Genomic DNA, 22,900 nt, shown 5'->3' with positions numbered 1-22,900 from the left:
GTAACAGAGTATCCAATAGTCCAAGATGTGTTTTAACTGCCATCCAATCCAACAGTTTACAAAACCCTGAGGCCCACATGCAAATATATGTACAATACATGAATGTATACATATGTGCATATAAAATTATATAGTGATTCACGCTGACTTACACATGTATAAATGAGTATTGTAGTCAGAAGTCCCTTGACTGTCAACACATGTTTTCCAAGTTAAAATAAATTTAAAGTAACGTGGATAACAAATTCTGATCCTCTCTTTTTCTTGAAACCACTTCAGCTTTCCCTGAAAATTTTAGGCTCATGAACTATGTGTGTTCAGTTTGGCGTATATTGTATAATACAGCATAAATGCACAGAACAGTCACATACACAGAGTATGCACAGCATAAATGTGCACACACACTATTTGGTGTGCATTTCATAGACACACTAACAAAAAAAATACCCTAGGATGCAAAAAAAAGTTTGGCATGTGGTCATAATTAATAAATTAAGTTTTCAAATGCTGTAATTTGCTAAAATACTGACTGCTCTGATACACCATACAACTCGCGGCCAGCGTGCCAGCTGCAGTTGAGATAATGAGGTGTTGACATGGTGTGGGAACAGCGGCGTCCGCTACCCAGAAAAGCGTAATTCTTATCTTGGCATTGCGCTTGCCATGATATACCGGCAGGCGAACACAAACTGGAAACCGACCCTGAAAACTATGGCCGTCCAAGAATCGGCAGATCTCCCCGAAGAAGAAAACTGGACAGTAAGTAAGAGTAACATGTTTTCTTGAATGTTTTCATTCTTTAACACAAATGAAATATGACACAGCTCGCCATGTAACACATTAATTTTATGTGATTATATTTTGATATCTCGATAAGGTAATTATGATGGAATTGTTAAAGTTAGTAGGAATGCTTTAACCATGTTTCATTTATAACATTCGTTGCTGGAGTTCTGGGTTATTTTTTTTTTTATCAGCTTGGATTTGGAAATGTGATAAAAGCTGATTATTTTTCCTAGCAAACTTTTTAAACTGTCATTATTATTCTGGCTAATGGATATGTGTGCATGTGTGCATATTTGTGTGCGTGTTAATGATAAATATGAGAACACACAAGGTCAATATTACAATTTATTTTAACCGAACAAGTAAAAGGGCAATAAGATGTTTATACTCTGTGTGTTACAGGTGAAAGAGCAGCAAAGTACATCATGTGCTAAGAATTCTATGATAATAGTCCGCCAAATTAGGTGAGACTGGATCTAACTTCTAAGACTGTCAATTAGTACAGCGCACAGTATGGTGATATTTTATAGTGTGCAGGACAGAGATTACGTACAAAAGGCTGGATTGTCTTTACAAATGCAAAAACAACTGGGATATATCCAGAGACGAAACAAAACGTCTGTACAGATGGCCATCCAGATGAGTTTCAGCCTGCCTATGATCCAAGGATCCACTGTCTGTTTTGTGGCATCCCTGCTAATGTCCATACTTGGAGAAAAATACATAACACCTTCCCAGTAAAAACTAAACCACAAGAAGGATTTCAGGCAGCAGTTCTAGGTGTCCACAAAGATCGAGTTGACAACAGGGCAAAAACAGTATCTGACAGAGTTTAGGCAGCAAGTATGGAGGACCTTTTTGCATGGGATGCTATGTACCACGATGCCTGCCGTGCCAGCTTCAGATCACACATTCCTGCTTGATTTACTGATGCAAAAAACCCAAACCGTCCCTGTCCTTTGAGGATCCTCAACAGGCCAGGCTGCACACTTTCCTCAAAATATGTCAACATTTGGAGGTAAATAATGTTGAACAAGTCATGTTGTCTGATCTTGTATTCAAAATGCAAGAGTTTTGCAGAGATAGAGTTGATGCATGTATAAAAGAACAAACGTCCTGAACACATCGAGGCAGATATTTTGATATTAAGATAAGGCAAAAATACCAACGTGGTAACCCTCAGAACAGCTTTTTGGAAGATCCTCAACCTGTAGTATATAATAACACCCCGCAGACAGAAGATTCAGAAGCAAAATTTTTCGGAATCAAAACAGCAGCAAAACTTAACATAAGTGATACAAAATAGAGGTTTTGCCACCATCCCTGAACAGGAAGCTAATGGAACCCTTAATAATGGGCCTGATAATTATCTTCAGGCTTCCTGACTCTCTTGAACTGCCTGAAGATGTTTAATCTGAGTCTGCTGAAGTCCTGTTACAATAGTATGACATTAAAAAAACAACAACAACCAAACCAACCAATCTGACAGAGATATGTAAGCACCAGCCCAGTACAAGCTGATTCATGGTCAGGTGGTCAGGTACAACTTTAGTAGCTTTAGACAGTGATGTGATAAACATACCACTATGTGATTAACGGAAGCTGATAACATGAGATTTGTGTGTCAAAAGATCATTAATGATTAATTATGATCACAATAAGAGTTCCAACAGTATCTGATCATAGTTCTCTAATGACAATAAACATATAACTGATGAATCACCAAGTCTTGAGGATTTGACAGGGACAACATTTTCTCCATAACCATGTCTGCAAAAAACTCCTGAAACTGTTTGGATGACATCAGCCAGCTCATAAGTACAGATCACACTGAGGATGAATGCTACCAAGTACTTATTCATGTGGAACACTATAGAGTCCTGACCATTTGGGAGCAGAAATGGACTTAAGAGTTGGAAGAACTTGCTGGCATCTGGATATAAGACAACACAAGACAATGAAGGACAATTTTTACCAAAGATGTTTTCTTTTGAGACCTATGCATCAGTTTGCAGTCTCTGGAGATGCGAAGTGTGATCAACTTCATCACACTTGTCTAGCGGGACAAGAACTACTAGTAGGAGTACCACATGTGTATTACCACTACGGTCAACCATCATAAGGGTTCAGAGACGAAGCTGGAAAAAGAGTGCTATGATGATGTATGTACAATATAAATGATACAATAGTTTGTTTTAATTTGAGACCAAGGATAAGACTGGTATTATAAATACTCTTTACACTTAAGTCATATGATATATGATATAACTTAGCAAGATAGGTCAGATGGTTGCTTAAACTTACAGATGCAGAGAAAAGAATTCCCGTAACATTTTCTCTTTACTGAAGTACTTGCTGTGAACATTTCATGAAACAACTATTCTGGGAATGATTTAGAAATACTGTGTATTTGCATATGCTTTCATCCTCTTGCTTGAAACACACACACACACACACATATATATACAAATGTAAGCCAGCATGCACACACAAACACACACATGTTATAGACAAATAAATTATACAAAAAAATATCATTAACAAATGAAATATGAGATGAGTGAAAACATACTTTGTTTGTCTGCTGGTTAAGTGGGACTGTCTCTGGCACAGGTGTTGGGCCCATGCCACTCAGGTAGTAAAAAGCTGTGGCTGTTGAAACTGCCCCTAAGGTCACCACCCCAGCCCCTACAAACTTGATCATGTCCGCTGCCATTGTGTTTGTGATCTGCAACAACCATTTAAAAGAACATCCACTTTCTTGTCAAAGACATGCAAAATGCTGTTTATGTTAGAATTACTCTTTATACCAGCCACAGTCGTCTGTAATAAATACTCTTCCCACAGCTGTCTGCCACAATGAACTGGAGTTTGAAAATATTATTTCAAGTACTGACATGACAAACTTCAATTACTGATATCTAATCTATTGTTTAGTAATCAACTAAACTTACAAATAACAACTGTTCAATTCCATTAATGCACAGTATACATCCATCTACATATATACAAGAACAGTGACAAAACACTGTCTACGGCACTGCCCACTCCCTCTCTACACTACAGATAGTATTAATTATTCAATTTCAAACAATAATTGAATAAATGAGTACTGTGCTTCAAAATTTTAACCAGTCCCTATGCCACAGACAGAGACTAGAGTCAGTTAGTCACTGCTGATCCAGACAAACAAATAAATTTTAAATGTTCAACAAGCCTTTGACATGTATAAACTCAACTCATACAAATAACAAATTACAAACTTGTGACCCCCCCTCCCCCTCCCCAGCAAAAAAACACAAAGATTTGGGGGTTGATCATATGGTTCATGGCATTTTTTCTCTCTAAATCTCAAGCTTTAATTAATAAAATAACAACTGTTTGCATGCTTCTGAATATTTTCTGTAGCTCCTAAGTTTGTATATTCTGTTTTAAAGATTGTGTTAAAAATATAATTATTTCTTTTAAAACAGTTTAAAGCAGACAAAACAAAGCCAAATTACCAAAATGAACATTTCTCTCATATGTACGGCCATACAAGTATACTTCTCAGACATGAGCCTTTTAAGTTTCATACTGATTATTTAAGATCTAAATAGATCTATACTGCTATGTAAAACTCTTCCAAGAAATTCTGGCATACTGGTTCGGTATGAGTTATCATTAGACAAACAAGACTGTATAATTAAGACAGTGACAGATCCCTGATATTTTTGAAAGAACATGTCGTTGAGTATGTGCTCAAACTCAATGAAATTGAAAGAAAAAAAAAAGTTCTGTGGTTTACTTTCAGTTTGGCAACCTGGGGTTACCGGTACGTAATCCTTACATTATCTGACTAAATTACTTTGTAACTGGATCAGTGGATATGTTTTAAACATAGTTTCCTCGGTTACTGTTGTATATCATAAACAAAATAATCATATGGTACTTATATTTGGTTTCTATGAGCTCTATCGGTACTACACATATTCTCTCAGTCAATCGAATCAAAGGTCGAACACATTCCGATTGATTTAAAGTATGGATTTATTGTTTTACTACTTATGACATTCGTTTTGCTCACAGTGATAAAATAGACGAACAGATCAGTCATTTGAATAATATTTTCTCTTTTTATCATACACGCGTACCGCAGACAAACAGTATGAGGCTAAAATTTGTGAAGAAAGCTGAATGCCGACAATGTTGGATGATGCGACCAGCAACACGTGAAACTCATTTATTGCGACGGATCATAAACAAAAGTACTCACACAACAAATGAGTAAGCAGCAGTACTTATTCCCTCTGCACAGTAGTTTTAGTATCTATAGTCCGCTGTGTGCGAAACCTTTACAAAATTCTGAAATTTTGTTTCTTGATCGCCAACACAAGTGAAGGCGGTGATGATGACACGGATCACACCACAGTAAACACAAGGACATTTGTAATGTCGCCGTTGATTGGTGCATGTGAAAACATGTCAAATACCCTCTGAAGATAATGAATCTTAGACAGTGTGTATATCGGGAATTTGGTATTAAAAGCACAACATTATCGTTATAGCTTTATATTGATTCATTGTATTGTAAGGTGTATTACAAAAAATGGCACAAAACTACGCATATAATACAATTTTATATGGGATTATGGATAACAGCTTCCAGTGGCATCTTTCATGACTCACTTTACCAACTTCCGGTTTAACACTTGCGGAGGACATTTGCACCAAAAGGAAACATTGTTTACTAAGGTATTAACAGGCATTACATATGCGAGTTATGCTCGTTAAATCACTGTTACAAACTTAGATTGCTAATGAAAGCAATCATCGATCAGTCATTCAGTTAACCTAGACAAAGTCCTAAAAATTGCAATGGCAAAGTGGATTTCTGAAGACAAAGGGCATACCCATCAGTATGCAGAACACCATGGCTGACATCAGTGAACTAGTAAATAATACAGAGAGCTGTCAAATGTTATCAAGATTCGTTATGACTGAAGAAATGGTTGGTAAACAAAACTTGCCGGTAAAATAGGTCTCTGAATGTATGACGCTAAGATAGGACTTTACCGAAATGTATCTGTTGAGTACATCGCTGTCGCCAAGATTATGGCATTATCGCGACGGGTGGGGGTCTGCGCAGCTTGGCAGGTTCACTGTTGGGATGTTAATAGTTTTTTTGAAGATCTCAGGAGTTGGTGCTCTTACTATGTTTTCTTCCAGGTGGTTCCAGTCTTTTACTGTGCCAACAAAAAATGACTGTATTGTTCTGTCTGACGTCTGCAGACTTGGAATGTTCTTGTGTTGTTTCTTATGTGATTAGAGATGGCACTCGCCAGATGTTTGTGGCCTTATGAGTCGTCCTGGTTTATGTGGGGTTAAGTACTCAGCAGGTGGTATGGCCGGTACCAACCCCTCAACCACCTTGTAGAGGAAGATGAGGCATAGATCATGTCTGCACTGCTGGAGTGTTGGCAGTTGCAAAGTGTGAAGCATCTTGGTGAAGGAGCCAGGTGTTTTGGATTTATAATTGCCGGATATGAACCGGGTAGATATGCGCTGCACTTTTTCAAGTTTATCAGTATCCTGTTTGAGGTAGGGACTCTATATGATGGAACCATACTCGAGGGCTGGTCTGATGAGGGATAGATATGCATTTTTCTTGCATTGGAGGGGGCAGAAACGCAGGTTTCTCCTGAGGAAGCCAAGGGTGCTGTGTGCTTTTTTGCAGGTGTAGGCATGTGGGTGCTCCATTTCAGGTCATCGGAGAGTTGAATACCTGGATAGGGGTTTGTGTGGATGTGCTGAAGGGGAGTGTTACATACTAATAGGGAGTAGATATGGTTGGTTGACTGCTGCATACTGAGGATGTAGCACTTGTTGGGGTTAAATTTCATACCCCAGTCAGTGCCCAGGTTTCGAGGTGATTGAGGTCCTCTTAAAGCTGAATGTGATCTTGTAGGGAGTTGGTTTTGCATGCTGCAAAGTGTGTGTGTATTAGCATGGGTGTCAAATTTCCTGTAAGACAGAAAACAAAGGGTTAGAGTTGGGAATACATACTCATCAGAAACGAAAGTTTTAAGCGGTATCCCCCAGGGAAGTGTACTTAGCCTCATTTTATTTACAACATTTATTAATGATCTATTGGACATGGTTATTAGCACACACAAAATCTTTGCAGATAACACTAAATTTTATAACCTGAGCAGCCATAGAATAAGATATACATTACAAACAGATATAGATAAGCTAATAGAATGGACAAACACATGGAATCTATATTTTAATGCAACTCACTGATGGACAGAAGAGTTTAACTTTAAGTAAATGTTCAGAAGAAAAAGACTTTGGAGTTATCTTTGATGATGATTTGAAGTTTGATACACATTAATTATGTAATATCACAGGCAAACAGTACTCAGGATTATAAAAGAATTTTCTCATATATGGACAGTGACACTTTGGTTAGATTATATTTAAAACATTAGTAAGACCACACCTTGAATATGGAAATGTTATTTGGTATCTTTACAAAAAGCAATCTGTTGCAGTTGAAAAAGTTCAAAGAAGAGCAAAAGGTTTGTTAGTGGATTGCAGGATAAAACATATGAAGAAAGACTGAAATTACTTAATTTACCATCTTTGAAATTTCGTAGAACAAGAGGGGATCTAATACAAACATATAAAATAATGATATTGATAAATTAGACAAAGAGACCTTTTTCAAAAAAAACAAAAAACAAACTTTCACTGATATAACAAGGAATGCCATTGATTGACTACTATAAAGTATTCAAGAACTAACAATCAAAAAAAATGTTTAGTAACAGAATTGCACCTTATGGGAATACACCACCTCTGCATGTTAACCTTTCCCGTACGTCGTGGGTGTGAAATCACCCAGACAAGTGTTTTTGCTCTGTAACTCAAGTAATATTGAAGCCACTTCCACATAATTTCATGACTTTGTCCATAATATAGTTTACTACATAACCACTGAACATTATTTTCTTTTATACATAAACAAAGAAGTTATTAATCAATTAATGTCCCAGTACGTCGTGGGTGTGACGACACCCATACTCCCAAAGAATAAACCTTGCACGCCGTACGTCGTGGGTGTGGAGCCACCCATGCAAAGCTTGCGCGCCACGCGTTGTCGACATGACGTCACTTGGGCTCGCTACAGAGAGAGATGAGAGTGACCTTGTCTTTTGTTGATCGTATCCCGGTTCAAGTCTGCGGCAAGTTTTACTCTAAAGTTGTAACTAATTTCAGAAAACAATATTTATTGCACTAGATATCTTCAACAATATTGAATGAACTGTTTTTCTTGTAGAGAATGATCGGGAGCAACTGATTGATAGCTTTTTATCTAGTTGGAATTAAAGTGCCTTTCTGAGAACTGGATATTTTTGTAAGTCTGAAATCAATTGATCTAAAATCTAGTTGATATAGAAATTTTATTCTTATCCTAATCTGTTCAAAGTAGAGAAAACCCGACTATGGCTAAAAAAAGAAAGATAGTTGATATAGAAATTTTATTCTTATCCTAATCTGTTCAAAGTAGAGAAAACCCGACTATGGCTAAAAAAAAGAAAAAAAAAAAAATGCCAGCCAGCCAGCCAGGAATGCCGAGATCTAGGCCAAGGGAAGGGGGGGACTGATACCAGGCTGTTGCTGCTATGTTAGGGCATCTGCCTTGACCGAAAGAGGATGGGCGTGTAGCCGCTAAAAACAAAACAAAACCAACAACAAAAACAACACACACACACACACAAAAAACCCCCCAAAAAACAACAAAAAAACAAAAAAAAAACGTTTTTTGTAAGTAACAACACTCTCTTCTCACGGGCAAAACTTATTCACAATGCGCCTGGTCAAGCACTGGAGTAAATAGCCTACACGCACAAGTGGAAACTGCGCATGCAAGTCTGCTGAAGAAAAGTCAAATTTGCTTTACGGACAGGTGTGGGTTACTGTGCACCCACGACGTACGGCAAGGTCTTATTTCTTCAGTGAAACCATGGGTGCCTACACACCCACGACGTACAGCGAAGGGTTAGTTCGTACACAGAAACCATGGGAGCCTGCACACCCACGACGTACAGCGAAGGGTTAGTTCGTACACAGAAACCATGGGTGCCTGCACACCCACGACGTACAGCGAGGGGTCATTCCTTCTTAGAAACCATGGGTTTCTGCACACCCACGACGTACGGCGCGCAAAATTTTAGGCGACGTACGGGAAAGGTTAATAAGGCTAACAATGTTAACACTTTTAACAATCTCCTAGAACAGGTATATAATATCAGCAAGTTGAAATTCATTTATGATGAATGAAAAAAAATTAGAATTACTACTATTACTCCTGAGCAAATATACTGGCAACTCAAATCAGTATTTTTGTTAGACGGGGGGGGGGGGGGGGGGGGGGGGAAGCTGCAAATGCAAGGCTTATAAACGTTCGAAGAACTGAACTAAACTGTGTGACCGAGTCACCCTGACACATGCATGAACATACTCAATATTCACACCCCTGAAACAGAATGTGGGTGCCAACATCACGGGATGATAAACAAACGGTCATGCTCGTATAAAGTTACGTGTGTGTGTGTGTTTACGACACTTGACTGAATGACAGCAAACAAATGATGAGCGCCCAAAGGCAGCTTTTCATTTGGCTCTTCCCAGGTAGGCAGTGTGTTGTACAATGGCACCATGTTTGTAGAGTGCTTAGAGTTAGACTTAGAGCTTGGTCTATGATCAGGGAGAGGCATAATATAAGTATCCATATCATCATCATTGTACACTGATACAAGCAAAGTGCAGTTTGACAGACTTGAACGTGAAGGATGTAACTTTGTTAGTGAATCTGAGATGATCATTGTAGAGTAAGGTAGACTTATTATCTAAAGATATCAATAAACGTGGAATTAACAGCAGTAACTTTACTTTTTTTGGACTAAAGTACTGTAACGTGTAAGTTAGATATTTATTGCTTTCAACAGTGCTGTTAATAATTGGTACCCATTACTAGTAAATGAAGATATTTTGTCATCAATGATTGAGATTGTGAGATATATGGTTTCTTTTGCATGTCAGGCTGGAAGAGAATATGGCAGATCATCCTGAAGACAAAGATGTTCCTATGGAAGATCAGGAAGTGGATACAGCGGTGGAGGGTGAAGATGAATTGTTAGGCAATAAAGACAGCCCAGCAAAGAAGAATACTGAGGAAAAGAAAAAAGAGAAAGAAGAGGAGGAGACTGATCCGTATGATGATAGTGGAGCTGCCAGTGAGGTAGAATTCGGGGCTGAGGATGACCGATCTGGCCAAGCTGGTGAGTGTACTGTTAATAGTAATACTGCTAAACTGCTATTAATTTAATGTTCAGTTTTATTGATATACAGATTTGATCATTACTGAGTATGCCTTACTGTCACTGTGTTATAATGTAATTCCTAATACAGTCATCTTGATGCTAAGACTAAGAGTAACATTGCCTCTGAAGTTGCAGCCTATAATTCAGTATTTTGGTTTGGCTTAGCACACTATGGATCAGTCAAACCTGTTCACCACAAAATTATTTGGTCATTTTCAAAACTTAAGTACCTTTCTCAGTCCCTGGCTCCCCAATAGGCTATCTTCCACACCCCCTCCCCATCACACTATCAGTATAGTATCATGTGTATTTTTATTTCTACATTGTCTCGTGCACTCTTTTGTTTATACATACACACATATGAAACTATTTAAACGTGTGTGTGTGTTTTCTTGTTGCTGGTGCTGTTGTTGACTGCTACAAATGCATGTGTATCTGCACTTCACACACACACACACACACACACACACACACACACACACCAATTCCAAAAATCCTGTCTTCCCGCCTGTAAACATTTAATGGTAGCCGGTTGGTAACATGTCTGTGGCAGGGGTTTGAGTTTGAAACTGCAGTCACAATTATATTGCAGGAGATTGGTAGAAACCTACAAAATACAAAGGCCTTTTGATTTTCCTGACATATTGAAAAATCAGTAGATAAATTCACGACTGACTGGCTGCCTCACTGTTAGGTCATTTCCAGTTACATGTAGTTTGCATCAGTGAGTGACTCCAAGTCCAAACCTAAACCTTCTATAATTGTACTTTGTAGACATCATTATGTTCCCTATTTAAATCTAGTTCATTTCTATTTCACTTTCAAATTACAATTTGAGCTGATTTTATTGTGTTTTTTCCCTGGTAAGTGACAGTATCACTATGGGTGTAATATCTTCAACTTTTTTTTCAAGTTAAAAAAGTAAGGAAGTCAAAAATGGGAAATTAGTTGCTCAGCATCTCAGAAAGTTCCTGGTTGGATTTTGGGATGGTAAATCACTTACTGGTTTCAGTGAACTTTCAGTTCATCTCCACATTTCACATTTCAAATTTTCTCTTACATTTTCTTGGAGATGGGTGTGGGTTCTCTTTTCTCATTACTTTTTGGTAAGTGGAGTGATGGCCTAGAGGTAACGTGTCCGCCTAGGAAGCAAGAGAATCTGAGCGTGCTGGTTCGAATCACGGCTCAGCCGCTGATATTTTCTCCCCCTCCACGAGACCTTGAGTGGTAGTCTGGACGGTAGTCATTCACAGATCCAGATGAGATGATAAACCAAGGTCCCGTGTGCAGCATTCACTTAGTGCACGTAAAAGAACCCATGGCAACAAAAGGGTTGTTCCTGGCAAAATTCCATAGAAAAATCCACTGCGATAGGAAAAACAAATAAAACTGCACGCAGGAAAAAAAAAGAAAAAAAGTGGGTGGCGCTGGAGTGTAGCGACGCGCTCTCCCTGGGGAGAGCAGCCCGAATTTCACACAGAGAAATCTGTTGTGATAAAAAGAAATAAAAATACAAAATACAAATAATGCAGATTTTCAGGAATGATTTCCTGAGCGCATGTGAGTGGGAGGATATTACATGTTCTTTGGAAGTCTGCTTCTTTCCAGTGTCAGGGGTCTGTCTGCAGTAGTCAGACAAAGGTTGCAGACCTCTTGGGTTCTCTCGGGTTAAATGCGTAGTCATTCGTTACTCATGACCTTCGCTACTCTCTCTTACTTAATCTTTTAAAACTGGCCTGAAAACGCCTATGGATAGACTTTTTCTCTCTTTCTTTTTGAGACATTCAATTATAAACCATACACGTGAACTTTGTGTATGTGTGTGGCTGTGTTTGCTTTTGTGTGGAGACAGGGAGATAGGGATATTATTATAATGTAAAGGTGTGAAGGATGTTAGATTGCTGGTGTGTGTGCATGTGTGTGTGTGTGTGTGTGAGAGAGAGAGAGAGAGAGAGAGAGAGAATGTAATATGTAGTCTTGGAATGTGTTGTATGTTTGTTCAATCGTTGTTGTCGCTGTTATTGTTTATTTTTATTATTGTCAATGTCATCGTTATCTTTCCTTTTGTAAGTAGTTTCATGCACTTTGTGCAGTGAGAAAAGCGCTGATAATTGTCCAGTTATTATTATTATTATGTTTATTGTAAAGCACTTTGAGCTTCCTGGTGGGGAGGAAAGCACTCAACAAGTATCCATTATTACTATTATTTTGAAATACAGTGCCTCCCTTGTGAGCCATGTGGAGGACCTGGAAAGAAGTGAGATGAACGAAGTTGGTCTCTCTTCAAGTTACTTATATTTTGTTTCGTCCTTTTATTGGACTGCATTTCTCTCCCAAATCAGGCTGTTTCCATTCTTATTCATGGTCTTATTTTTCATGTGCGTGAAATCCCTGTTTCAAGTTTCATATGAGCTGGCTGAAGTCCTGACGGTTGTGTTGATGGCCAGTGAGAGCAAAGTTCTGCTAAAAACATTATTCTTGAAAACTATATAGAAAGGCATGGTGTACACACTCAAGTCTAGATTAAAAGCTTTTAGCGATATAGTTTGCAGATACATGATAATGAAAATAATAGTATCCAGAAGATATCAAATATTTGGCATGCCAAATTTCTGTGAGACAGTGAATTTCTGCTGTATGATAGGGTGTTTATCATTATGTTTTTCTTTTGTTGGTGTGGGGGTTTTTTTTTGTTTTTTTTGTTTTGTGTTTGTGTTTTGCATGTTTTGTTTTTTCAGAGTGGGGGTTGGTGTAGGTGGGAAAAAGAAAGAATAGATTCCCAGTTTCCTTACCTGGTTTTGTGTCACATATTCACACTTGACAGCTGGCATGTACAAAACATTTTCTGACTTTCCCTCTCATGCTTAGATAGATCCCTGTAATAACTAACCTTGTAACTGTTGTATGTTTCTTTGTTGTTTGACAGATCAAGAATCATGGATCTGGCACATTGAAATGTATCCTCTCAGCCCAGAGGATACAGCACTAGACAATTTCGTCAAGCTTGTGACTACAGCTGATCACAGCAACGTGATGTTCAAGACAAATGAAAACGGAGAAAAAAGAGGGTATGGATATTCTGCAGTTTGCATGCTATTGCTAATATATGGAAATTCTCAATGTAACATAATTATGTGACCTGGTTGGAGACATAATTTGACAAAAAAAAACCAGAACGCCAGAGAATCGACAGACAGACAGAAAATACAAAAAAAAAAAATTAGCCGTATGAAGAGCACAGGAACAAGAGTCATGAATACTGCTGGAAAAAGAGGGTGCTAGCCAGCGGGACAAAGGCGAGGTTACCTACTTCCGGAGGTTATCGGCCGTAGTTGCTTTCGTTTTCTCCGCATAGGCAGATAGTACTAGTAGTTTGCACAGGACAGGAATGTCAGACCCCTGCCGGAGTCTGCACTAGTTGGGTCACGGTAAGTATGTTATTTAAACGTAATTTTAGATAGAAAATTTCCTATATTTTGTACTCTTGAGTTGTGACAGAAAGTTTTCCCCATGTCCTAAAACAAGGGTTTAAGAAATATCGGGTTAAAGTTTGTGCTTCAAAAAGTTGTTTTTTTAATTTTATTGATAGAAAAAGTCATGTCTACCTGTTGCTGGAATAACATGCTTAAATGTGGTCGAATATGAAAGTGTGACATGTTGGTTTGATTTGAAATGTTTTGTAGGTATTGCATATGCAGATAATTACATATTTTGTAGATTTTTTTCTCTTTTTGTTTGTGAACATTTGTATTTCATTGTTTGTATAGAGGATATTTAGGGTCCTTGAGACTCTCACTTGGCTGAAAATGTTCTGAGAGAAATAAAAAGAATGAAGGACTGTTTGGCGGGCTTGGATCTGATTACAAATTGTACGTTGCTCTAGAATTAGCGATTTCAGTACATATGCAAAGTCTTCATTGTAAGTTATGTCACATAAATGTTACAGAGTCTATACATCAAGTGAATACTTGGACTAGTCAGACATTGAGAAAATTTTGGAATTGCATTTGAAACCTAAAACATTATTCTGTTTGAACTGTTTAGCTCATTGAAGACTGGGTATGTTGCATCAGCTGTGTAAAAGAAATGCCGCTAGCTCACCTATGCCTGACATGCTGTGTGTTTTTGTTCAGTTTTTCTTTTCTATAACAGATTAACTCACTCCGGACGAATAGTTTCTCCCTTGCTTTCCCCTGCAGATGACCCATTTCTTAGGGTTAGGAAAAAAATCACAATCATGTCGTGTGTTCGCCCACTCCCCCCTCTCTCCACAGCCCTCAGAAGCTGATTCACTGTCAGTACCCTTCTTCCAGGTAGCTTTCTTCACTGCAGACACTTTATTCAACGTCTTCATCATCATCATCAATGTCAAAACCTTTAGTTTAAAGCATTTCAATCACTTCAGCAGCAGTAAAATGCCGCTGTCGTGATCTAGTTTGCTCCAAAAATTGCCACTTGTATCATCCGAGACGCCATTTTCAGTACATATGCAGATTAGCTTGTCATGTAGGGTACCAAGGTCAACAGCTCGCCAGCAAATGTACAGCTACGGAACCTCATGAATAAAATTTCTGTTTGACCCTTGACACATTCACAATGCCCAGTGTAGCTGTGATTTTTATGCTACCCCATGAGGAAAACGTGGAAAAAATTTTGATTGTCGAAACTGCTATAGTGTTCCATCGTCCAGAACGCTACCTTACGTCAGGAACCCATCGTCTGGAGTGAGTTAATATAATAATCATTGGAAAAAAGTTGATGGGGCTTAATAAGCTTGATTGTGCTGGATACAATAAGGGGGAGAAAACAACACCGTAGCAAAACTGAATTGTTCGAAATTTGCTGTTTATGCCAGCAAAGAAATCAGAAATCAAATACTTTCCTGTACATGTTTGCTTCTGTTTTCCAGAGAGGCTCACTTCTACACAAACGACAGCCAAGCGGCAAAAATTGTGATCAGGACCATTTGCTGCAGGAAATTTAGTGTCATCCGTCCTTTTGTCTACTTGTACTACAAGCATGAGGATGGAGAAATAGAATCAGGTGCACAGTCAGATTTTTGTGTGTGTGTTTTTTGTTGTTGTTTTCTTGTTTTTTTGTGACAAAATATCCCTGTCATTTCGATGGCAATATCCCCACACTACTTGTCATGAGTACTACTTACAGTCACTTCTGGGCTTGTTCTCTTGCAGTCTTAGTGTTTGTGTTCCACAGGGAAAGTTCCTGTTAGTGCTAACTAGCCATGAGGCCATATTCAGGGGGTTGCTCATTTGTTTGTTGGTTTTCTGAGATCCTATTTATGAATGTCTTATATGCGCTTTAAAAAAAAATGCTTTTGTCATTTTTTTTACTGAGATATATGGATGATTTTAAAAAGAAAATCTGTGTCACACAGTGCATAAATAATGCTTATGTGAATTATTTTGACAGCAGGTCTTGTTTTATCCTTTGGAAAAGGAAAGAATGGTGATATTTGCATGGAGTACATACCACATCATTGTTTCCAGCAAGATAATTTATTCTGTTTCTTTAGGCATTTGGTAAGGGACATTACTCTGTTGAAAGCCAGTGAGAACTGCGTGGTGTCATGATAACCAGCACAGACACACATTGTGATTGTCTATTTTTCTTCTTCTTCTTCTTTTAAGTTATTGTGTGTGTGATTATGTGATAAATATTTGTTGTAAAGCACTTTGAGCTCTCTTTGAGGGAGGAAAGCGCTAAAAAAGTATCCATTATTGTTATTATTTTATTGCTTTGTACCCATTCAGCTGCTTTGAGGCTTGACCTGATCGAAGCTGCTAAGATGAGATGGGACAGGCAAAGGAAAAATATTGGTAAGTAATAATATGTGATTATCTATTATCTTGTCTCTGTTTTAGTGTCTGTCATCTTTTCTTCTTTTTTCTTTCTTTTTTTTTTGTTTTTTACCAGCTCTTCCCAAACTGCCCCATGCCTGTCTACCCCTCTCTTTCTCTTTTCACTCCTCATTTATTATCTCTCTCTGTGTGCTTTGATTTTCTTGATTGTATAGACAAAGGAAACTGTAACTATTATGTAAGTATGTATATTATGTTCCCCCGGATTAGTAGTATATACAAAGGAAACTGTAAGTGTAACTATTATGTAAGTATGTATACTATGTTCCCCCAGATTAAAGTAACTGACATGTTTGTTAACATTTGTAACTGGATATTTAAAACTTTTTTTTTTTTTGGTTAAATTGAAAGAAAAACCATATGTATCCACAGAATGATTTTTCCTCATTGATGTGGAAATAATATCTTTGTTAAAGTCATTCCAGTGTTAGTAATAACTGCATTACATTTTCAAGAAATTTCACCTTTTTTTTTTTAATCGGTGGTTTGATAGAATTGCTGAAGAGTTGTGTTGCAAGACTAAAAAATGTTTTGGAATATTGACTTGTGAATAACATTTTATTTTTGAAGATTGTGTTTTGACTGTAGATTGAGAGTGGTCTCAACTTTGAGTGACCACCACACAGCAGTAGCCGAAATCGGGTCAGAGCACTTAGCTCTTGGTGGCAGGAGGGTCCCTTGATCGACGTCTGCCAAGGCAAGGTGGGCATGGCCATCCTTCGTCTCCCCCCACCCTCTGTTGGGTGGGGTGAGGGGGTAGCTGTGCTCGTCTTCTCTACAGGAATGCTTCTTTGCCTGCCTCTGAGGGCTGGTGGGAAGCGCCAGTGTGTGGCACGCTCTGATGCGTGCACTCTGTGTTCAAACTTCTTAATGTTTGCAGGAGATCCCAGCACACGCGTTGCCAAGGTCAGCGACGTGCCCCTGAGCACAACTAAGGAATTATTGAACGTTCTCTTTGCTCGAGCGTTTCATATCAAAAGAGAGTCGGATGAAAGTGAGGAAGCAGACAAGAAGGCTAGTGAAGCCGATGCAAAGTCCAAAGAGACAAATAATGAAGATGACAAGGATGATGAGGAGAAAGACGAGAGTAATGAGGAAGACGAAGAAGAGTTGGTCGGTGAATTTAATGGGTAAGTGGCATGGAAGCCAGCAAAAAAACCAAACTTTTTCCTTTGTGTTGCATTAGAAAACAAAACAAAAAAAAAAAGCGGTGAAAAATTGTGTCCAGATGTTAGGTTTGTGTCAGGGGTATATGAAAATGCATTGCTTGCAGGTCAGTGCATCTCTCACCATCTGGTAATGTATATTTTCTGTCTTTTAGTCTAGCAGTGATTATGATTAAATTTAGATTTTGGCATAATGTCTGGCTGATTTTACTCTTTCAGTGCCAAGTCTGTTTTATGCTTAGTGACAACTATTTGCCAAGGGATGTATTGGTCACAGAGAGTAATAATGAAAATTTAAAAAAATTTAAGCATGCAAACTACTAAAAGAAAGTATATATTACCTGTACTTTTCTGACTGAAAAATTAACAGACTATCCAATTCTGACAGTTGCACATGAATTCGATAATGATTTTGTGATGGGGAAATTCCTGCAATGTTGTGGATGCAAATTTCTGTCCTGTAGCACTCCAGAGGTTAAGCTTTTGGTTTGGGGTTTTGCTAGTATTCTCTGAAGCTGTAAGCTGTGACTTTTTATCAGTGCTGTTCATATAATTGTCTGAAAACATTATAATTTACCACCAGCCACTATGGGGAAATGATTATTTACCATCAGCCACTATGGCGAAATGATTAGTGCCACAGACAACTGGAAGGATGTGGTTTAAGCCCCAAGAAAGGGGGGATTTTCTTGGCATGTTGCTGGCACCTATTTATAGTTGAATGTGCATGAATAGAAAGACTTGGACCACACAGTCAAAGGTCATCCATTTCACAGATGGCCATTTGAAAGTGTTGCTTAAAAGTCTGTATTAAATGTCTGTATTTCTTGAATCTGGTTGATGCTGGGATGTGGTATAAAAGGAAGTGTGGACAGCAGTATTTTCACATAGTCCCAATTCTAAGTGGACCTCTGTAGCAGCAATGTTATCCTTTTCATCATTCGTTGAGATCTGTGGCCTTTCATGCCCACACTTCAATCCCTCAAACCACAGCATGTTTTCATTTCTGCATTGAACTCCCAGTTGAGGATCACATTCAAAGGCAGATTCCTTATTCAGATTTTGGCCACTTACACCTCTGTACATGCATTTGCATAGGTCTTTTTAAAATCTTGGGCTGATTTATACCCTGAAATAAGTGTGATTAACTGATTTACATGATAGTCACTCATACAAAAAAAGAACAGACGGAAAGGTGTTTGAGATAGGATAGTTTGACAATTTTATAAACCATTTATGACAGTTATTCTTTACCTGTATCTTTTACAGATTGATTCAGTTGCTTTTTAAAATGTGTTACCTGAAATGTTGTTAGAAACTTCAGTAATGTTTCATGACCTTCTGTGGTGGTTGTGTTTTTTTGAATTGTACAATGAGTTTGACACTATGCAGGAACTTGACCATTGACTGTGTGAGTCGCACAAGTCTGAAGGGGTTCCTGTTGGGCTACCGCAAAGTCGTCATTGGGAACGTCCAGGTCAACATTAAGGCTCTCTCAGTACAAGATTTCAACAGTAAGTACTTCATAATTTTTGACTATGGTATTGCTGTCTTTGATTGGGATTAAATTACAGGGGTAAAATTCCTTTAACTTTACCACTGTTCCTATGTACCAGTACAGCATAAATTCCAATGATATTGAACTTCAAGTTTTTTTGGTGGTCCATGAAAAATTTCCTATTTTGTTCAGAGACATGTTGTGTTCATTTCTCTCATTGATCACTATGGATTTTAACACACATATTGCATGAACTTTAACATATTCGAAAGCAGAGGTGTGCACACACACGCATGCATCTCAGGAGGAGGGAAGTGGTAGGAAGAGATGGAGTAAAAAATTAAAAAAAATAAAAATTATGAAGATCAGAAGGGAAAAAATGTGTCCACAGCACCATTTTGTGACATTATTAAGTTTCATAGGATTCTGGAATTGTTCAAGTTGTATAAGATTCTGATATTTAGTGAGTGTGTGTGTGTGAGCCATTTTCAGCCTTCATAGTACCATGGTCAGTGAACAAAATAACCATCACAATAAGATCAGTCATTTGCTGGTTTTAAATTGGTTTCCACCTTTAGCTTAGCTGCTTGTTTACATTGTCCTTTTTTACTTTCCAGTGGAAGAACTGAGAAGAGAGGTGCGCAAGAAGCGAAAAGAAGAGGCAAACCAACTGATGGGAAGTAAGTCTGGCAAGCCAGAGGACTCCAGGTCATCTGGTAAAGGTGGGGGAAACAAGGACGCAAGAGGGGGTCAGCGTGGCGGCAGAGGAGCCAGAGGTGGCACAAACAGAGGTAAAGAAGGTTTGAAGAAATTTTATTTCAGATGTCTACCTATTTCATACCACTCTGTTGTTGTGTCAGTAGAGAGGAGATTGCAGATGCAAGTGAAAATAAACAATAGCTTTTTAACCTTTTTTATTTTAAACAAAAGAATTTCAGTACTGTTTCAACATTTATTCAGTATCATGATAGTACACATGCATTTTTGTTGTTGTGGAAAGTATTATTTTCAAATGGTCAGTTGCAAACAGAGATTAAAATAACAGATATACATTTTAGTTGCAGGCAATTCATAGAGGAACTCATAAGCAATTCATTCTATAATTTCTTGGGAGCAAAAGAGGTATATTTATAATATATTATTATATATATATATATGAAATGCCTTCACATTGATGCAGTATGCATTATATTAACAGCTAGTTGCTTATATTTGAAGAAATCCATTATAGTTGGAAAATTGATGATCATTAATAGTTTCCAGCTACCACCCACTCTTGTCTCTGCAAGAATTTTTTTTTCAGATGTGGCATTGGTAGTTCTGAAGGTAACTCATGGCTGAGCATTTAGTTAATTATTTCAAATGCTTGCAAGTTTGATAGTACTATACAATTAGAAGAGGCAGTCAGTTACCATATCTAGACTTGTCAACTGCTACTGCTACATTTTGAGTGCGGCATGCTACAATGAGCTTCAGAATGCTATGTTCACAATAAAACAACACTGAAGTAGCAAAAATCAAGCAATGATTAAAGATAAAATAATGAGGAAAATATACATCCGCAGCGATTTAGCATGGAAAGGGGATAATCAGTCTGTGGTGTTAGTGGCACGTAATTATCAGTCAGTCTATATTTTATCCGCCAGAGGCAGTCATCACACATTTTTTTCACTTGCATTCTTTAGAATACTATGACATTTTCTAACCAGAAAATCATAAGAAAGACAGGAGAAGGTGGGAATGTCAGCATGTATGTGGAGTGATGGCCTAGAGGTAATGCGTCCGCCTAGGAAGCGAGAGAATCTGAGCACGCTGGTTCGAATCACGGCTCAGCCGCCGATATTTTCTCCCCCTCCACTAGACCTTGAGTGGTGGTCTGGACGCTAGTCATTCAGATGAGACGATAAACTGAGGTCCCGTGTGCAGCATGCACTTAGCGCACGTAAAAGAACCCATGGCAACAAAAGGGTTGTTCCTGGCAAAATTCTGTAGAAAAATCCACTTCGATAGGAAAAACAAATAAAACTGCATGCAGGAAAAAATACAAAAAATTGGGTGGTGCTGTAGTGTAGCTACGCGCTCTCCCTTGGGAGAGCAGCCCGAATTTCACACAGAGAAATCTGTTGTGATAAAAACAAATACAAATACAAATGTATGATAGTAAAATTTGTCTGGATATTTAAAGTGATGACATGCTGATCTGTGTTTGCGGACTTAAGTGGAAATGTTGCAGCAGACAACTTTCAATTTGAAAGATGCCTGTTCATGGTGGTGAGCAAAAGATTTTTTTTACTTTGATAAAAAGTGTCTACTCCCCAGTGAAAAATCATGTTTTAATCATTTGTAGCCGTGATTCATTTTATTAGGTATTATCCCACAATAATTTGATTGTTGGTCATTATGAAGAGAAATGATAAATACTGTACTCATTAATTTTACTTCCTTTTGAGTGCTGGTGCTGTTACTCTGTTTTGCTGCTCTGCTCTTAAATTGCTAAAATGCCACTCTAAAATCTTAAGCAGGGATTGGTTGGTCTCTCTAGTTTCAGTTGTCCAATTCTTTATATTACCTTGTGTTGTAAGCGAAAATCTGTTGAAAAGAATTTATTGTGCTCATGACTCTAAATGTTGCTACAATAGTGTGCTGCAGGACAGGTCTCAGACGAAGTGTATACACAGGTTTATGTGAAGGTGATGTTGCAGGTGGGCGGGGTGATTACCGCAACACTGGCCGTGGTGGCATCATGACAGGGCGCCAGAAGATGGAAGAGAAAATGAAACGAGGAGGAGGCCGTGACTTGCGTGGTGGTGGGCGTGAAATGCGGGGTGGTGGGCGTGGCTTTGGGATCAGGGACGACATGCAGTATCAGATGGCCATGAACACCTACCGGCTGGAGCGTCAAATGATTTCCATGCGAGGGAGAAGCCGTGGCTATGGCCTGCTGGCTGGAGGCTACAGGGACTTCCATCCTGACCCCTATGACATTCCACACTATGCTCCTCGTGGAGGGTGAGTCATTATGGATGGTTTGTGATGAAGTGTTCTTAAAGGATCAGTAAAAGGTGCACTGTTCACAGCCTACATCATGCAGGGGGTTTTGTTTTTTATTTAAAGGAAAAAAATGCACTTCTTTGTGCAGTAAATGAATGATTTTGACATGCACATGTTATTATTGTTCACAAGAATGAAAAAACTTACTTGTGCAGCTGTTGTGAAACACAGCTGCCAGCAGCTTGCCTCAAGAATTATTGCACTAAAATTGTTGAGTTGTCTGTGTGTTTCACTTGACATCAGTCTTTGAAACCTAGCTTCTGTGCACTTTTTAACATCCTGTTAGTTTATTTGTTTATTTTGTTTATTCAAAAAGTTTCTTACATTGTTTGGCACATATTTTTTCCCACAGAAAAAAAAATATTCAGTGTAGTATTTTTCTCTTTTTAGAAACTTTAGGCACCTTGCCATTCTTCCTGCCAGTGTTTTTTTTGATAAAGTATATTAGATGTGAAACTTGTGCTAAACCACTAGTGTTCAAGGTGATCGTTGTGGTGTGTTTCAGTTTCAGTGATTACGATCCCAGAGACGACTGGGGATACAGAAGCGCCCCAGGTCCAAGATACGGGGATGGAATGGGCGTTGGCAGAATACCTTTGCGGGGCTTACGTGGCAGAAGACTATAATTGAACACATGCAGATGCCATCTTTCATGTCCCTATACATGTTCCAGTTATTTCTTCATTGTCAATTTGGTGTTTTTATGCATGTTTCTTTGATGTAAGGCCTCAAACTTAGAAGTGTCACCATAATTGCTTTGTGTATCATTTAGAAGATTTAAGATGAACATCATGTGAATCATGTAGAAGATTTAATAACTATGTTGTGCATCATGTAGAAGATTTAATAACCATGGTGTGTATCATGTAAAAGATCTTACAGAGTGAAACAGACATTAGTGGTTTCTTGGACCCATCCTGTATTTCTGAGGTCTGTAAACATAGATCGGAACACACTATGTGTGCATTTGGAATGAAGCGAAGTTGTCATATTACCATTTTTAGATCATCCTAACCACGCAAAATTGTCAAGTTGCCATGGATCATCTCATCCTCACTCATTCCCAAGCAAGTTTTTATCTTCTCTCTCACTGTATTTTTTTTTTTTTAATATTTTTTTTAGATGTCTAGAAAGTCATGTCATCCTTGT

General features: G+C 38.3%; 2 protein-coding genes across 2 annotated transcripts in view; one reads left to right on the top strand and one right to left on the bottom strand.

Annotated features, from left to right (window-relative positions):
- LOC143279784 (long-chain-fatty-acid--CoA ligase 5-like) overlaps window positions 1-5,186 on the bottom strand; it is a 36,439-nt gene extending 31,253 nt beyond the window's left edge. The window contains exons 1-2 of the mRNA XM_076583944.1: window positions 5,042-5,186; window positions 3,359-3,514 (exon numbers count right to left, since the gene is read on the bottom strand). Coding sequence (XP_076440059.1) covers window positions 3,359-3,502 — 144 coding nt within the window. The 5' untranslated portion in view covers window positions 3,503-3,514; window positions 5,042-5,186. The remainder of the gene's footprint in view (window positions 1-3,358; window positions 3,515-5,041) is intronic.
- A 263-nt stretch (window positions 5,187-5,449) lies between these two features.
- Window positions 5,450-22,872, top strand: LOC143279772 (uncharacterized). Its single transcript, XM_076583917.1, has 10 exons — window positions 5,450-5,520; window positions 9,877-10,115; window positions 13,084-13,225; window positions 15,067-15,200; window positions 15,929-15,994; window positions 16,917-17,166; window positions 18,595-18,716; window positions 19,318-19,491; window positions 21,403-21,709; window positions 22,257-22,872. Exons 2-10 carry the CDS (start codon window positions 9,890-9,892, stop codon window positions 22,375-22,377), a joined length of 1,542 nt encoding a protein of 513 aa, XP_076440032.1. The 5' UTR covers window positions 5,450-5,520; window positions 9,877-9,889; the 3' UTR covers window positions 22,378-22,872.
- Window positions 22,873-22,900: the final 28 nt, after the last annotated feature.

The sequence above is a fragment of the Babylonia areolata genome, chromosome 1 (genome assembly GCF_041734735.1).
Source record: "Babylonia areolata isolate BAREFJ2019XMU chromosome 1, ASM4173473v1, whole genome shotgun sequence".
Classification (NCBI taxonomy): Eukaryota; Metazoa; Mollusca; class Gastropoda; order Neogastropoda; family Buccinidae; genus Babylonia; species Babylonia areolata.
The sequence above is the reverse complement of the archived record's forward strand: the minus strand, read 5'-3'. Positions and strand labels throughout refer to the sequence as shown.